At 47.9% G+C, this 16,452-nt stretch overlaps 1 protein-coding gene across 1 annotated transcript in view; it reads right to left on the bottom strand.

Moving 5' to 3' along the window:
• Positions 1–14,934, bottom strand: part of Olfml2a (olfactomedin like 2A) — a 19,769-nt gene extending 4,835 nt beyond the window's left edge. Inside the window, exons 1-5 of the mRNA XM_090330617.1 lie at positions 14,674–14,934; positions 11,046–11,153; positions 6,197–6,406; positions 4,072–4,321; positions 1,575–1,823 (exon numbers count right to left, since the gene is read on the bottom strand). Of these exons, the coding sequence (XP_090186743.1) occupies positions 1,575–1,823; positions 4,072–4,321; positions 6,197–6,406; positions 11,046–11,153; positions 14,674–14,910 (1,054 nt within the window). The 5' untranslated portion in view covers positions 14,911–14,934. The remainder of the gene's footprint in view (positions 1–1,574; positions 1,824–4,071; positions 4,322–6,196; positions 6,407–11,045; positions 11,154–14,673) is intronic.
• Positions 14,935–16,452: the final 1,518 nt, after the last annotated feature.

Below are 16,452 nucleotides of genomic sequence, written 5' to 3'. Positions count from 1 at the left end.
CACACACACCCTTTAAATAATTCTATTATCCACAGAAAATGCTGAAAGTATGTTTGTGTTTTCTTATCTTTTTTCTTCATGCGGATATACTTTGCAGAACTGTGATTTTTTTTTTTTTCTTTTTGTAGTGATGGGGCTTGAACTCTGGGCTTGGGCACTAACCCTGAGCTCTTTAGCTCAGGGTAGCTACCCCCCTACCCCTTGGCCTGGGTGTTGTCCCTGAGCTCTTCAGCTCAAGACTACCACCCTACCCCTTGAATCACAGACTCACTTCCTGTTTTCTAGTGGTTAATTGGAGATAAGAGTCTCATGTTCTTTAGTGCTCTGGCTGGCTTTGAACTGCGATCCTCAGATCTCAGCCTCCCGAGTAGTTAGGATTACAGGCGTGAGCCACCGTGCCTGGTTAAACTGTGATTTTTCTAAATCTATTTTCATGTATCCTGTTTGTCTTCTTCCTCTGAGCAATTTCTCACATCATTAAATAACCCTTTTAATGATGTAACTGCTGGGTCCTGCCAGGCCAGCAGACAGCTGTGCTCTTTCATTGATTAAACATGCCCCCAGCCGCCCCCCCCCCCAGTGTCAGCTCTTCAAGTTATTTCCAGTTTTCTGACACTAGAAATAGAGTGGAGAGGAAGCTACTCCAGCTACACCTGTGCCCTTGTGGTGGGCAGGTCCTTCTGGAGAGTGGTGTGCAAGTGGAATGCACTTGGTCCATAGTCACAGATGGTCTGAAGGCTTGGGACTACATCACCAAGAACCCCCCCCAGAAAGACAGATCCAGGATCTGAGTAAAAGTTCTGACATGTCACACAAGTGGAAACCACAAATGTGGATATAAAAAGAGCTGGAGAGGTTGGAAGTATAGTGCAGTGGTAGAGGAGTATTTGCTTTGGCATGCTCTATACCCTGGGTTTGATTCTCATCATCATAAAACAAAAACTCCAACAAAAGCCTGGCATTGGTGGCTCATGCCTGGAATGCTAGCTGCTTAGCCAGGCACAGTGACTCATCTCCAATTAAGCCACCAAAAAACCGGAAGTGGTGCTGTGACTCAAAGTGGTAGAGCACTCGAACACTGAAATTTGGGGCTAGTACCTAGATCCTGAGTTCAAGTCCGACAACTGGATTTTTTTTTTTTTTTTTTTTTTTGCCAGTACTGGGCTTGACCTCAGGGCCTGAGCACTGTCCTTGGGCTTTGTCAAGGCTAGAGCTCTACCACTGAACCACAGCACCATTTCTAGGTTTTTCTATGTAGGTGGTACCAAGGAATCAAACCTGGGTCTTTGTACATGCTAAGCAAGCACTCTACCACTAGGCCAAACTCCTGGCCCATGACTCAATGTTTTAAAAAGAAAAGCGCTGTTGGATCTAATAATGGCATTTGTGGCCACATTTCAAGAAAATTACATTTTGAAAATTACACCTGTTTTACAAACCTCAGTACACACCACACATATCACACACACGCACACACACACAGAGGCATCCTTAGCTTGAGGACCAAACAAGCAGTCCATGGGCTAGATTTAGTCATGGGTTGTTGTTTGTCAACCCCTGGGAGGCTACCTTACCTTGGCTGGTGTCTTCTGGGTGTGAAGATGGTTCAGTGGGCCAGGGACTAGTGGTAGGAGCCAGGGTGGTGGAAGGCACTGCAGTGGTGGTGGTGGCAGGGTCTGTGGTGGGGATGGCAGTGGTGAAGTCTGCTCCCTCTGACGCCTTGGGCTCGGTCTCATCTTGCTCCGCAGAGTTGGGCTCAGGAGGCTTGCCTTCAGCCTTGGGTGGTGGCTGTTCCAGCCAGGATGCACCCTTGAGGACATTATCTACAGAGAGATGACCTTGTATTCACCTTGTCTTCCTGTTACCATGTCACAGGCAGGCTGTTATCCTTTCCAGGCCATGTAGGTCCTCCCCAGGTAAAGATGAGCTCCAGGCCCAGTTCCAATCCCTCTTCCCACTCCCATCCCTGGGTGAACTTTCGGGATATATCTTCCTGACTTGATAGGCCTCGGTTTCCACTTCTGTGAAACTGGCATTCTGAGTGCCAGTGGCATCTCCCCATCTCCACCTCTGCTGACTGACAAGGGCTTTTTTCTACTAGTTTTTGGATCATCTATGGGTCATATCTAACCTCCCACTTCCCTAGCTGGGAAGGGTAGGGTCAACAGGGAGACTCAATGTCACATGACCAGGGGACAAAGGCTCCTGGTCTCCAGGGAAGGAAGCAGGCTCTGTAGCCCACTGATTTGAAGCCAGGTGTTCTACCTCCATGGGCCTGGGTCCACAGAGGTCATTAGATCATTAAGATCCACAGCAACTGTGAGCAGAAAGCACTCAGAACACTGTGACATCAGTGACAAAGGTGCTGCTTTCCATGACGGCCCCCAGGGACTGCCAAGGCAGTCTGTCAAGGCAGGACCACAGGGACCCCTGGGCCAGAGGAAAATGACCTGACATCTTTTCCTCTCCTGGCTAGGCTCTCCTTTCTTTGTTGTGTTCTGGGAAAGACTTCCTGTCTCCTGCCTCTCCAGTTCCAGGGGTCCTGTGGGAACAAGTCAGTCCTTTTTAGTCAGGGGGGACACCATGGGGGCCTGGCATCAGCCTGACAAGGGAGGAAGGTGGTTCCCACGGACCTTGCTGGCAGATGCAGATGCCCACAGCTGTGCTGGGCAGTGCCCCAGACAGGGGTCAGAGGTCTTATGCTGTGGCCAGGCTAAGCTGGCAGGGAAAACAGCTGGCAATGGAGGCTAGAAGAAGAGCCAAGAAACAAGGGTGCTGGTGTGTGTGTGTGTGTGTGTGTGTGTGTGTGTGTGTGTGTGTGTGTGTGTGTGTGTGTGTTGGGGATCAAATTCAGAGCCTGGAATGTGCTAAGCAAATGCCCTTCCACTGAGCTGCACCTTCTGCCCTTGGGTTTATTTATTTATTTTCATTTTTATGGTTTGTTTTACAGTTTTAGGGTTTGAATCCAAGGCTTGCACTTTCTTGGCAAATGTTTTACTACTGGAGACACAGCAGCCCTTTTTGCTTGATTTTTCAGATAGGGTTTTGTCTATACTAGCATGGACCTTGATCCTCCTCTTTATGCTTCCTGTGCAGCTGGGATGACAGGCAGCATAACCAACCAAACTACTGGTTGAGATGGGGTCTTGCTAACTTTTTGCCTGAGCTTGCCTCAAAATGAATCCTCCTGATCTCTACTTCCTAAGTAGCCAGTATACCTTGCCTTAGCTCTTGGTTTTGTGAGATAGGAGGTCTTACTATGCAATCTAGGCTGGCCTTGAACTTGAGATCCTCCTGTCTCTGCCTCCTGAGTGCTGAGATTATTGGTATGTGCCACCATCCGGGTATGTAATAACACTTGAAGGCTGAACTCAAACTGTTGTGCCTTGCTGTCCCCTGGACACTGCCCCACAGAAGGCTTCACTGGACAAGCGGTGCAACAAGGCCCAGGGAATGGAAAAGGTTTGGGCTATCGCTCTTGGACATGAGAGAACAGTAGGGAATCAACTCAACATTTGGGGGACTTTGGGAATTTTGTTCTCTCGTTTCTCAGTTAATTTCATTCTGACCTAGCAGGGAGCTTTGAAAAAAGTAGAAGAGCCTAGGCTCTTTGGGGAGATCAGAAATGAAAGTTGCCAGGTGCCGGTGACTCACACCTATAATCCCAGCTACTCAAGGGGGGCTGAGATCTGAGGATCATGGTTCAAAGCCAGCCTGGGCAAGAAAAATCCATGAGACTCTTGTCTCCAATTAGCCACCAGAAAATCAGAAGTGATGCTGTTACTTTAAGTGGTAGAGCACTAGCCTTGAGCAAAAAGAGCTTAGGGATAGTGCCCAGGCCCAGAGTTAAAGCCTTATGACCACCACCAACAACAACCAAAAAAAAGGAGAAAGAGAGAAAGAAATGTAAGTGCTGGAAGCCAGATGCTCAGTGGCTCAGGTCTGTAATCCTAGCTATTCAGAAAGTTGAGATGGGACGATAAATATCCAAAGCCAGCCCAGGCAGGAAAGTCTGTAAGACTCCTCAAATGAAGCATCCAAAAAGTCTGTTCCCACTCCCCTCCAACTCACCAGCCATGCCCTCCGATGACTCTTGCCTGCCAGCCTTGTAGTAGGTAAAACCCCGGATCACTGCCTGCTGTTGGGCCAGGGCCCGAGGCTTGGCTGTGGGCTGTGGGAATCGACCCTTGGTACTCTCCTTTTTCAATCTCTCCACCTTCAGCAGCTTCTCCTTTGGAGCCTTTGTGAGGACCTTGTCTGCAAAGCTCTTTGGCATACTGCCGTATTTGTTGGTATCCTTGCCTTTCCCTCCGACTGTGTCCTACGAGAGAAGAAAATCACAGACTTGAAGAGCAGCAGAGAGGATTTTGTGAATGGTCATGAAAGCTCATGATGTAGGGGCTGGGTTTGCTGCTCTAAGCCCTACCTTGCAGATGCCCAAAAAGTGCCAACCTTCTATACCTTCTCCAGATGGCTACATCCATAACTGCTTTGCCTCAGTTTCCCTTGCAGGTCTGAAACTCAACCTGGTAGGTTAGAGTCCTATCCCATTTTCCAATTCCTGTCCATTCTTCCCCTGGGGGCAGACAAGACCAGGTGGTTCCCAGGGAAGGAAAGAAAGATCTTCTGGGGTCTCTCTGCATTCCAGGGCGCCCCAGAAATGTCTCTGTTTTAGCATTGCGAGCTTAGTCTTCTGGAGGGCCCTCAGTCCCAGGGATGACCATCCACCCCTCGGGCACACCATATGTATTTCATTTCCGATGCAAATGCTTTTGATGCTGGCTTGGAACAATGACACAAGGTCTGGCCTGTCACTGCTAGGCAGTAGCTGTGGCAGATAGGGCTCATAATTATCTGATGGTCCTCTAGTCCACTGTCAAAGCAAGATTTACAAACACCAGCATAACTGGCAGGAGAATGAGCTGGCTGCCATCCCTGGGCTAGGGCGTCCCACTTGTAATTACCAACAACTCTCACAGTGTTGTCACAACAGGCAGAGGGCTGGGTTCCACCGCCATTTAGTGTGGCTTCCAGCCCAACTCAGCCACACTCTGTGCAGGGGTCACACACCTCCCTCCTAGGGGGGGTCACAGGATTCACTGATGAAACGTCAAGTTTAGGGGAGTAACCCATATTGTTAGCTCTCTTTTTCTGCCACTCAAGGAAAAGCCAGGCCACTGGGCTGTATTCTGCCCTTCAGGTGACTGGTCAGAGGGGCAGTAATGGGAGTTTGGAACTTGGGCCTATTCTTTTTGCCAAGTCACAATCTCTGGCATGTGTCCACCTGAGGAAGGAGCCTTTAAGCCATTTGTCCACTTGGAGGTGGCTTCGATAACCTAGCTGCCCAGTATCAGGGCCATTTTTGCAATGTGTCTGGTCTCCAGGGGGAATCTTTGTCAAGTCTCACAAAGGTAGGTCATTTGTCATGGGCAGCTCTGTCCACTTTGTGCTCAGAGCTTGAAGACGGAACATCTGGGCATTTGCTGCCTGAGTTCTCCACCCAGGTGGCCTGGAGAAGTTGGTATTCATTTCTAAAGGTCCCAAAAGGCAGCTGGGTACTGTGGCTTATGCCTATAATTCTAGCTACTCAGGAGGCTGAGATCTGAGGATCACAGTTCAAAGCCAGCCTGGGTCCATGACATTTTCCAATTAATCACCAGAAAAACTGGAAGTGGAGCTTTGACTCAAAGTGATAGAGTGCTAGCCTTGAGCAAAAGAGCTCAGGGACAGTGACCAGGCCCTGAATTCAAGTCCCATGATCCCCATCCCCCAAAAGAGTCTCATAGACTTTCCTGCCTGGGCTAGCTTTCAATCATGATCCTCAGAACTCAGCCTCATGAATAGCTAGGATTATTAGACATGAGCCATCATCACCTGTACCCTGTCTACTGCTTGGCAGGCACCAGCCAGGGCTCAGACACACAAGGAAGGTTTTAAAAAAAGGCCAGGTAGGGTGGTTCATCTCCACAACCTTATTTCCAAGTTTGAGAATTCGGGAATAAGAAAATTGTCAACCATCTTGCTTAGCATCTAGCTCTCCTGGCCAAATCTGTGCATCTCTCTTGGCTTCTCACGCTAGCTACACAGCAGGTGTCACCTGCAATGGAGTTGCCTTTGTGTTTCTCTCCCACCTCTCCAGCCTAACCTATGCTGTGCTCCCCAGTACCTTCTGCCCTCTGATCATAACAGGCCTCACCTGAGCCTTGCTACCAGGGCCCGAGGCAGGGGCAGCCACAGGGGTGGCCGCTGCATCCCTCTGCAGCAGCTGCAGGCCCAGGTTGGCCAGCTCCTTCTTGATGCTTAGCATGATGGCTGAGTGGTTCTCATAACTCTTCATCTGCTCGCTGAGGTGACGCATGCTGTCCTTCACCACCTCGTTCTCCCGGCTCAGGTTGGCCTTGATGCTCTGTGGGTCAAGATTCAAGGTCAGTCTGCTACTTCTGAATCTCTACCCCTGACAGTCCCTGAAATTTGACCATCAGCCTTGATGCCCAGTTTCCTGAGCAGGGATGGGCAAGAGTAGGGAGAAAGAAGCATGTTCTGTATGGCTCTGAAGTTTTCCATTTCCTTTTCCCATTTAACAAGCCAAGGAATGAAAAATACGTCATATGGTGTGTTTATTGTTGTTGAGACAGAGTCTCCCTATGTAACCTAGGCTGGTCTTGAATTCTGCCTTATTTTTTCTCTTTTGGTGCCAGTTTTGGGACTTGAACTCAGGTCCTGGGTGCTGTCCCTGAGCTTTTTTTGCTCAAGGCTAGCATTCTGCCACTTGAGCCATAGCTCCATTTCTTCTTTTGATTCTCCTGCAAGTTCTGGGATTACAAGCATGCACTACCATACCTAGATTTTACAGCACTAAAATGAAAAGATATAAAATATGATCTAAAATTATGTCCCTTTTACTTCTGTTTATTTCTCAGTGCTGATAAATGTGAATTTTTTGTGTATCCTCTAAAGACACTCTATATTTTTTTTCCAGTCCTGGCTTGAACTCAGGGCTTGAGCATTGTCTTTGGGCTTTCTCAAGGCTAGGGCTCTACCACTTGAGCCACAGCACCACTTCTGGCTTTTTCTATGTATGTGGTACCCAAGAATTGAATCCAGGTCTTCGTGCATGCTAGGCAAGCATTCTACCACTAGGCCAAACTTCCTGCCCCACTCTGTACTTTTATAGGGACAAATGTATCTACGCATATATATTTTCCATACTTTGCTATTTAAAAATTACTTTATCTTTGTGGTACTGTAGTTTGAACATATGGCCTCCTGCTTAATAAGGAAATCTTCTATAGCTGAGCCACATCTCTAGTCCTAAATTACTTTTAGATTCTATAAACACGTGCGTGTGTGTGTGTGTGTGTGTGTGTGTGTGCATACATGCACATGTTCAAGTGGGTATTTGTTTGCTGGTTCTGGGGCTTGAACTCAAGAGTCTGGGTGCTTTCAATGAATTGTTGTGGGTTTTTTTTTTGGCTCAAGACTAGTGCTCTACCACTTGAGCCATAGTTCCACTTCCAGCTTTTTTGTATTTAACTGGAGATAAGAGACTCATGGAGCTCGGTGTAGGTAGCTCATGCCTTTAATCCTAGCTACTCAAGAGCTTATCATCTGAGGATTGTGGTTCAAATCTAGCCCAGGCAGGAAAGCCAGTGAGACTCTTATTTCCAATTAACTACCAGAAACCCAGAAGTGCAGCTGTGGTTCAAAGAGAACCAGTTGTTAGCAAAAGAAACTCAAGGACAGTGTCCAGGTCCTAGTTTAAAACATATGACTGACAAAAACAAAACAAAACAAAACAAACCCAGACTTTCCTGCTGACTTTGAACCTTGCGTCTCAATTTCAGCCTCTTGAGAAGCTAGGATTATGGGTGTGAGCCACCATTGTCCAGCCCATAAACAGCTTTTTTGTAAAATACTCAATGTAAATGCAGAGGAAGTTGTTGGAGGATTTTCTGAGTGAGTCTCTAGTCCTGGACTCCTCTTCTGGGCCTGAAGCTTCCTGTCTTTAATGGTGCTCTGTCTCCGCCTCTTCATACTTGGTGCTATGGAGCATTTCTGCTTACCTTTAGTGGCTCCCACTCTAACCCCTGGATCTATTTCTATTTTGAAATCTTGGTGAGAAGAGACATGCTCATCTTCCTCCCTCTATGACTCCCCCATTACCCTGAGAACCCCTTTTCCTTGTGTAGGAAACCAGGACAGCCTAGCAGGTATGTTTAGATTCTCCAGTTGCAGTAGCAGGCCAGAATTATGTATAAGCAAGCCATATGCATGCTTAGCTTGCCCTCTACCACTTGAGCCACACCTCTAGCCTAGCTTATTTGAAGTTTATTTTGGAGATGTGGAGTCTCATGGCCGGACTGGCTTTGAATTATAATCCTTTAGATTGCAGCCTCCTGAGTAGCCATTGCGTGGCTGGGTGGGATTTCTTTGAGTAAACCTACTACTCTGTTGAAATGGGAAGGACTAGTCAGCCCCAGGAAATATCTCTTTGCTGAGAAGCCAAAGAGACATCCACATCATGAGTTCAGACTTTACTTCAGAGAAGATAACCTAAAAGTGATTTACATCTAGTCAGACCTATGACTTGATATACGGGTCAAGAGGCAGTGAGAAGGAATCTGATGATATAGCTAGGTTGGAATTCCTGTTCTTCATTTCATGGTTGAATAATCTTGAATTAGTGATTACTTCTCCTTGCCTATAAAATAGGGATTCTAATGGCAATGACAACTTTCTTGTAGGGGTACTGTGAGACCCAGAAAAGCTGACCAGTATGAAAGTGCACATTGAACTGGGTACCAGTTTAGTGGCTTAGACTGTAATCCCAGCTACTCAGAAGGCTGAGATCTAAGGATTATAATTCAAAGTCAACCTAGGCAAGAAAGTTGGTGAGACTTATTATCTTCAATTACATAACAACAAGTCAGAAGTGGAGCTGTGTGTGCATCACGTGGTTGAGTCCTAGCCTTGAGCCCTAGCTCAAGTTAGGACAACTCAAAGCATTTCTAGGTATTTTCAGCTGGAAGGAGGTACAAATGACAGAAGGGAAAAGATCTGAGGAAGGCTGGGACTTGCAGATTGCTGTTTGATCTTCTGGGAGGATTTTTCCTTTGGCTGGGGAGCCAGTTCCTCCTGAGTTAGACTGCCTCCCCTCCCACTTCCAGGGTTCCTTCGCAAGAGCTTTCTTTCTCTTTCTTTTCCCCTCCACAGGGTTATCCTTTGGGAAATAAACCATGCTTAACAAAAACAAAGCACAGAGAATGTGAAGCCCATGATAATTAAACAATCATTTTTCTGTGGTTTCGGAAATCATTTTTGATTTGTCTCAGGCTCCGCATTTCGTGCAATGAGTTAGTATTTCCTGAGATTACAGGAGGAGAGGTCAAAGCGATGGCTTTAGGGGCCGCACTGGGGAGCGCTTAGCAGACACAGGAAACCCTGGTAAGCAGCTTTCCCAGCTGGCACGAGCTCACCCAACAGGAGGGACTCACTGATTGTCAAAGCCACTGCAACTCCAGCTTTGGGCTCCAACAGGACTTTATCTCCCACTCTGGGGCACAGGATGCCCAGGTGCCCCCTCCCTCTGCAAAGGAAGCTGGGAAAGGAAGTCCCCACGCCTGCTCCTGGCAGCTGTAGATCTGCAGACCTCTAGTGGCTCAGCAGGGGCCGGATGCAGGAAATGGGTGGAGGGCCAGGCAGTGCCAGTACTGGAAAGCCTTGAACCTGCAGCATTCCCCAACTGTCCCTGTACTAAGCCAGCAGCGTGTCTGTCTGCCCCTCATCTTCTCACAGGTGGTACCAGGACTATTAAGTTTTTCTGGTCTTTTCCAAGGCTCCGAGCAGCCCTGTCATGCAGCACCTACTAAGAGTCATGGTATTTTCTTGGCATGGTAACCTCCACAAGCATGAACCTTGGCCCTCGTGCATCAAGAACCACTATGAGGGCTGGGAGTTGGGCCTCGTAGTAGAGTGCTTGCCTAGCATGCATGAAGACCCTGGTCTGATTCCTTGGTACCACATGCATAGAAAAGGCAGGAAGTAGTGCTGTGGCTCAGGTGGTAGATTGCTAGCCTGAGCAAAAGAAGCTCAGAGACAGTGTCCAGACCCTGAGTTCAAGCCCCAGGACTGGAAAAAAGAAAGAAAGAAAGAAAGAAAGAAAGAAAGAAAGAAAGAAAGAAAGAAAGAAAGAAAGAAGGAAAGAAAGAAAGAAAGAGGGGGAGCAGGAAAGAAAGAAAGAGGGGGAGCAGGAAAGAAAGAAAGAAAGAGAGGGGGGCGGGAGAGAGAGAGAGAGAGAGAGAAAGAGAAAGAGAGAGAGAGGCAGGCCAGGCAGGTAAGCAGGCAAGGAAGAGAGTGCAGAAAGAGCTAGAATTCAGGGGCCAGGAGTTTGGCCTAGTGATTAAAGTGCTTGCCTAGCATGCACAAAGACCTGGGTTCAATTCCTCAGTACCACATACATAGAAAAAAGCCAGAAGTGGTGCTGAGACTCATGTGGTAGAGCTCTAGCCTTGAGAAAGTCCAAGGACAGTGCTCAGGCCCTGAGCTCAAGCCCAGGACTGGCACAAAAAAAAAAAAAAAAAAAAAAGAGCTAGAATTCAGTGATTTTTTTTTTTTTTTGTGCCAGTCCTGGGCTTGAACTCGGGGCATGAGCATTGTCCTTGGGTTTTCTCAAGGCTAGAGCTCTACCACTTGAGCCACAGCACCATTTCTGGCATTTTCTGTGTGTGTGATACCAAGGAATCCAACCCAGGGCTTCATGCATGTCAGGCAAATACTCTACTACTAGGCCATAGTTCCAGTCCATTTCTGCACCCTTCCATACAACCAGCGGTGCCTCAGTTTCTCCACTCAGCCTTCCCAGTTTCCTCATGCTTTTAAACTCCAGTCAGACCCCTTTTCCAAAGGCTGGCCTGCATGTCCCTTCCACAGCTCCCCCCACCTCTCCCAGTCTTGCTTCCAGTAGCCCCAGGGTCAACCGGAGTAGCCCAAGCCCCTGCAGGAGCAGCCAGCAGAGCACCAACCTGGGGGTGAGGGGTCAGCCTTACCTCCTCCAGCGTGTTCATCTGGGAGGCCACCTTGTGGACATAGGCGTGGACCTTCATCAGATCCATGCTGTACAGGGCGCCCTCCAGGAGATCCACCATGGACTGCAGCTGGGAGGGTTGAAGGCAGTTAGACTGGGATAGGAAGGTATGAAAGGAGCCCCACTGCAGGGATGAACCCCTGATCCCCACAGCCTCAGAATGGCCTGCTTGGGCCTCAGTGCTCACTAGTCCCTACTCATGGGTAAAGCATCCATCCATCCATCCATCCATCCATCCATCCATCCATCCATTTATGTGCAGTACTGGAGATGGAATCCAGGGTCTCATATATGCTAGGCAAGTGCTCTGAGCCACATATCCTGCAGAGATTTTAGATTTTGGTCACTGGTTGTGTGCAAGGCATATGGGTGATAGGGGCTTTTTAAATTATCCCACTTAGTTCTTGTGACAAGCCCATGAATTGTATAGGGGACACTGAGGGCTGGTCCAGGTCCCTAGGCTCTGCTCCTGTGCCCATTCTTGGCTTCTCTGTACTTCCCTTTAAATATATTTCTATTGAGGCGAGGCACCGGAGACTCAAACCAGTAATTCTAATGTCTGAGGATCATGTTCCAATATCAGTCTGTGCATGAAAATCCATGAGCCTCTTATATCCAATTAACCACTACTACCACGACCACCATGACCACCACAACCACCACCAACAATAACAAAACACAAGTAGAGGTGTGGCTCAAGTGGTAGAGCAACATCCTTAAGTGGAAAAAGCTACTAAGCAAGTCCTAGGTCCCTAGTTTCAAGCCCCAGTACCAGCACACAAAAAAATTCAATTAATTTTTTTATCAACAGGATCATCGTACATGCTTACATGACAATGTGACAATCTAGAGTGTGGGTGTGTTGTGCAGTAAAGCTGCCAGGGAAACTGGAACAGTCATCACTACATTTGCCAATTTCTTTGTACTGTTAACACACAACATCCTCTCTACTAGACTTAGAAATATACAATTAATCGCTGCCAGCCACAGCCACCCTACAGTGTTACAGATGTTAAAAGTTACACTTTCCACCAGGTCCAGTGGCTCATACCTGTTACCCTGTCTATTCAGGAGGCTGAGGTGTGAGGATTACACTACCAAGCCAGCTTGAGTAAAAAAGTCTATAAGACTCTTATCTCCAATTAATAACCAAAAAGCTAGAAGTAAAGTGCTGGCTTTGAGCACAAAAGCTTGGGGACAGTGCTAGGCCCAGAGTTCAAGCACCAGGATGGACACACATAAAAAAGTTGCACCTCCTCCCTGACTGTCCTCTGTACCTGCTAACTGGCCTCTCTCCTTCTACAGGTGCTTTCCTGTTAAGTGACTCCACAGAGCTTTGGGAATGTAAACTGGGAATAGCCTTGAGGCATGACAGAGTGGCTTTGGCATCTATTAGCCTAGCTGCCTGGTCCCAGGGGAGGTGAGCTGCCATACCCTCTCTAAAGCTCCCCCAGGATCTGGCAGATGCTGGCCCTTGGCCTGGGGCCACCTTCTAACTGGGACTCGTCTCTCAGCCTTTCAGCTCTCTTTTCCTTACAGTTTCTCTGGAGCTCTCTCAAAATAAATTACTGCCTTCCAGACCTGCTTATAGGAACCTGCTTATTGAAAGCCTTCAGCATTCAATGGTGGAGCCTAGAGCAGAGACCAGATCAGTATAAATGGAAACTTTTCCTAGCACACCCCCCCCTTCAATTGTTTGTTTGTGTACTAGGCTTTCTTAAAAGACTTTTTTTTTCCTGGTTGGTCTTGGGGCTTGAATTCAAGGCCTGGACACTGCCCTTGAGCTTTTCTGCTCAAGGCTAGCACTCTACCACTTTGGCCTACAGCTTCACTCCAGGTTTTCAGGCTGGCTTTGAACCATGATCCTCAGATCTCAGCCTCTTTATCACTTTAACTATAGCTCAAGTTACAGCTTTTTGGCGGTTAATTGCAGACAGGAGTCTCACATACATTCCTTCCTGGGCTGGCTTTGAATCTTGATCCTCAGATCTCAGCCTCCTGAGTAGCTAAGATTCGTGCTGTGATACACCAATACCTGGCAACTTATTTGGCTTTTATTTCTTTCCTATCACACTTTACCACTCCTGTCTTGGGTACTAAGGGGAAAACAGAGGCCAAGAGATGGGAAGGGGCTGGCAAACCAGGACAGTGGCAGAGCCTGGCGCAGGTGCTGGCCCCATGATCAGCCCAGGGCTCTGTCCCGTAGCTGTCTCTCTTCTTCTCTCCTCTGTCACCTCCTAAGATGACATTCTCTCCAGATGATCAAAATGCCAGAAGAATACCAACTAGGCACAGGGAAGGGCCATTCTCTGACATATAGCCTCTCTAATGGCCTCATTGGCCTACAGCCTTTCCCAGGGCCTTCAGGAAGCCAGTGCTATGCTCTGGCTCTATCTAGCCAGCTGTTTCTCAGGTTTACTCCAGTTTCCCAGGAGTATTCAAACTGTTTAAGCCAGGAAATTTTTCTCTGAGCAGAAGCCGACCTACAAAACAAAGAGGTGGAACACGCTACTGGATCAGAGGTAGAGGAAGAACTCAGTCTTCCTTGCTCTCTACAACCTTGCCCTAGCCCTGAGGGGTTCCAGTGGTAGCCCTGGAGCTCTGTGCAGTGTAGTTTGAGATCCACGTCTCTGTTTTCTTCTTTGTGAAGTGGAGGTGTGGTAGGAAGTGGTGACATATAGGCAGAGCTCAGCACAGAACCACAGAGTCATGGTGATGGTTACTGATCCCCTCTGAGGCTTGACAATGGTTTCTCCGGTGGCTGCCACTGCCCATGCGTGAGCTTGGGCCCTCCCTGGTATAGCGCTGCCATCCTCTATGGGCCCAGCAGATGTTTCTTCTGGAATAAGCACTAAAGTTTGTGATAGCAAGATGGCAGAGGGGAGCTGGAGACCCTGAATTCAAGCTCCAGCACAGCACATGCATGTCACATGCACACACACACACACACGCACACACACACACACACACACACACACACACACACACACACACACACACACACAAAATCTGGCCTGTAGGGAGTATTGGAACATGAGAAGTGCTCTAACTATATTTAAAATAATGAAATGCCACACAATTTAAAGGACACATGGAGCCGGGTGGCAGTGGCCCACACCAGGTAATCAATCCTAGATACTCTGGAGCCTGAGATCTGAGGATTGACTTTTGAGGACAGACCTTGCAGGAAAGTTCAAAAGACTCTTATCTCCAGTTAACCACTAGAAAACCAGAAGTGGCCCTGAGGCTCAAAGTGGTAGAGTGCTAACTTGGAGAGAAAAATCTCAGGGGCAGTGCCCAGGACTTAAGTTCAGGCCCCATGACCAACAAAATTAATTAATTAATCAAGTACCATGGCTGCATGCAGGTGAAATGTTTTTTTTGGGGGGGGTGGAAGAGGGGGTAAGTTTGATCCAGGATAGCTGCTAACACCAAAGGCTGCCAGTGAACCCGGTTAAACCAGCGGTTTAATTTGCCCAGTGAGTGAGGAGCCTCAGTCTTCAGATCTGCGGAATGGGCTGGCAGGAGGGGCTGACAGCAAATCCAACCAGGATTAAGCCCTCCCCCACCCCTTCCTGGCCCCAGCTTACCTTGAGGAGCTCGGGTGCCTGCTTTTTGAGTTTCTCCATCTTCCACTCGTTCTCGCAGGGGTTGAGCGAGGAGGGTGGCGCAGTGCAGGAGCAGCGGCAGTCGGCTCCCGAGCTCACCGTCTCCACGGTGTAGAAGTCCTCCACGCGTGCACGCCCGCTGCGTACCCGGCTGCACGCGTCCTTGCTCAGAGGCCGCATGATGCACTTGCAGCGGCAGTCCGAGCCCTCTGATGTCATCCGCACCTGGTCCAGGTCTCCAAACACCTGCAGGGGGTGGGGGTGGGGGTGAGCGGGGAGTGAGATGTGGGCCAGGCAGAATTCCGCCTGGGCGGTGTGCGTGGAGAGGGTGGCAGGTATTGGTGGCAGACTGGAGAAGCTCTTAGAAAACAGTAGACTTCTTATACTGCTTTAAATGTGAATGGCTGCTGTGGGACAGCCTGCTGTATCCTTGAAGGGTAAAACAGAATTACCATGTGATCCAGCAATTCTGTATCCAAACCCAGATGAGCAAAGGAAGGTTCACAGCAGTGTTATTGTATATTCACAAGGTGAAACAACCCATAAAAAAGCCAAACAGTGGTGGCATGCAGATACAATGAAATATTACTATGCCATCAAAAGGAGCAGAGTAGCCAGGGCACCAATGGCTCACTCCTGTTCGAAGCCAACCCAGGTAGAAAAGTCCTTAAGACTCTTACCTCCAATTAACCACCAAAAAGCTGTGGCTTCAGTGGCTGAGCAATCCCCTTGCACAAAATAGCTCAGGGACAGTGCCTGCCTAGGCCCTGAGTTCAAGCCGTAGGACCAGCACTAAAATAAAATTAAAAAAAAAAAAAAAAGACAAGGAGTAGAGTAATGATTCATGCTGCAACATGGATGGATCTTTTTTCTTCCTTCTTATCTATTTATTTATTTATTGGTACTGGGGCTCAAACCCAGGATGTTGCACTTGCTAGGCAAGTGCTTTGTCACTGAGCTATACGCCAGCTACATCTTTAAAGCATCATACACAGTGAAAAAAGCCAGCCCCAAGAGGTTTTATATTGTATTCATTTACATGAAATATTCAGAAGGGACAAATCCACAAAGACAGAATAAAAGGACTGGGAAATGAAGAGTAATTGTTTAATAGCTGTATCTTTGGGAGTAATACAAATGCTCTAGATAGTGCAACATTGTGGATGTAACAAATGTCACTTTAGAATGGAGAGTGGCTGGATCGGGAGTTTGGCCTAGTGGTAAAATGCTTGCCTAGCATGCACCAAGACCTGGGTTCGATTCCTTGGTACCACATACATAGAAAAAAAGCCGAAGTGGTGCTGAGGCTCAAGTGGTAGAGTGCTAGCCTTGAGAAAGTCCAAGGACAGTGCTCAGGCCCTGGGCTCAAGCCTAGGATTGGCAAAAAAAAAAAAAAAAAAAAACAACTTAAAAATAAATAAATAAAATGGTAGAGTGGGAACCAGATGCCCAAGGCTCACGCCTATAATCCTAATTACTCAGGAGGCTGAAATATAAGGATCGAGATTTGAAGCCAGACGAGGTAGGTAAGTCTGTGAGACTCTTATTTTCAATAAACCAGCCAGAAAAAGCCAGAACTTGTGGCTCACATTGTAAAGCACTAGCCTTGAGCAAGAGAAGCTCAGGGACAGTGTCCAGGCTTTGAGTTCAATCCCCAGGACAGACAAAATAAATAAATAAAATAAATGGTAGAGTGGAGCTAGGCATGGTGGCATACTCCTGTGATTCCAGAGGCAGAGGTAAGAGGATTGTGATTCTGAG

The sequence above is a fragment of the Megascapheus bottae genome, chromosome 3 (genome assembly GCF_031878675.1).
Source record: "Megascapheus bottae isolate mThoBot1 chromosome 3, mThoBot2.hap1, whole genome shotgun sequence".
NCBI lineage: Eukaryota > Metazoa > Chordata > Mammalia > Rodentia > Geomyidae > Megascapheus > Megascapheus bottae.
Note: the sequence above shows the minus strand (reverse complement) of the source record. Positions and strands in the feature narration are given on the sequence as shown.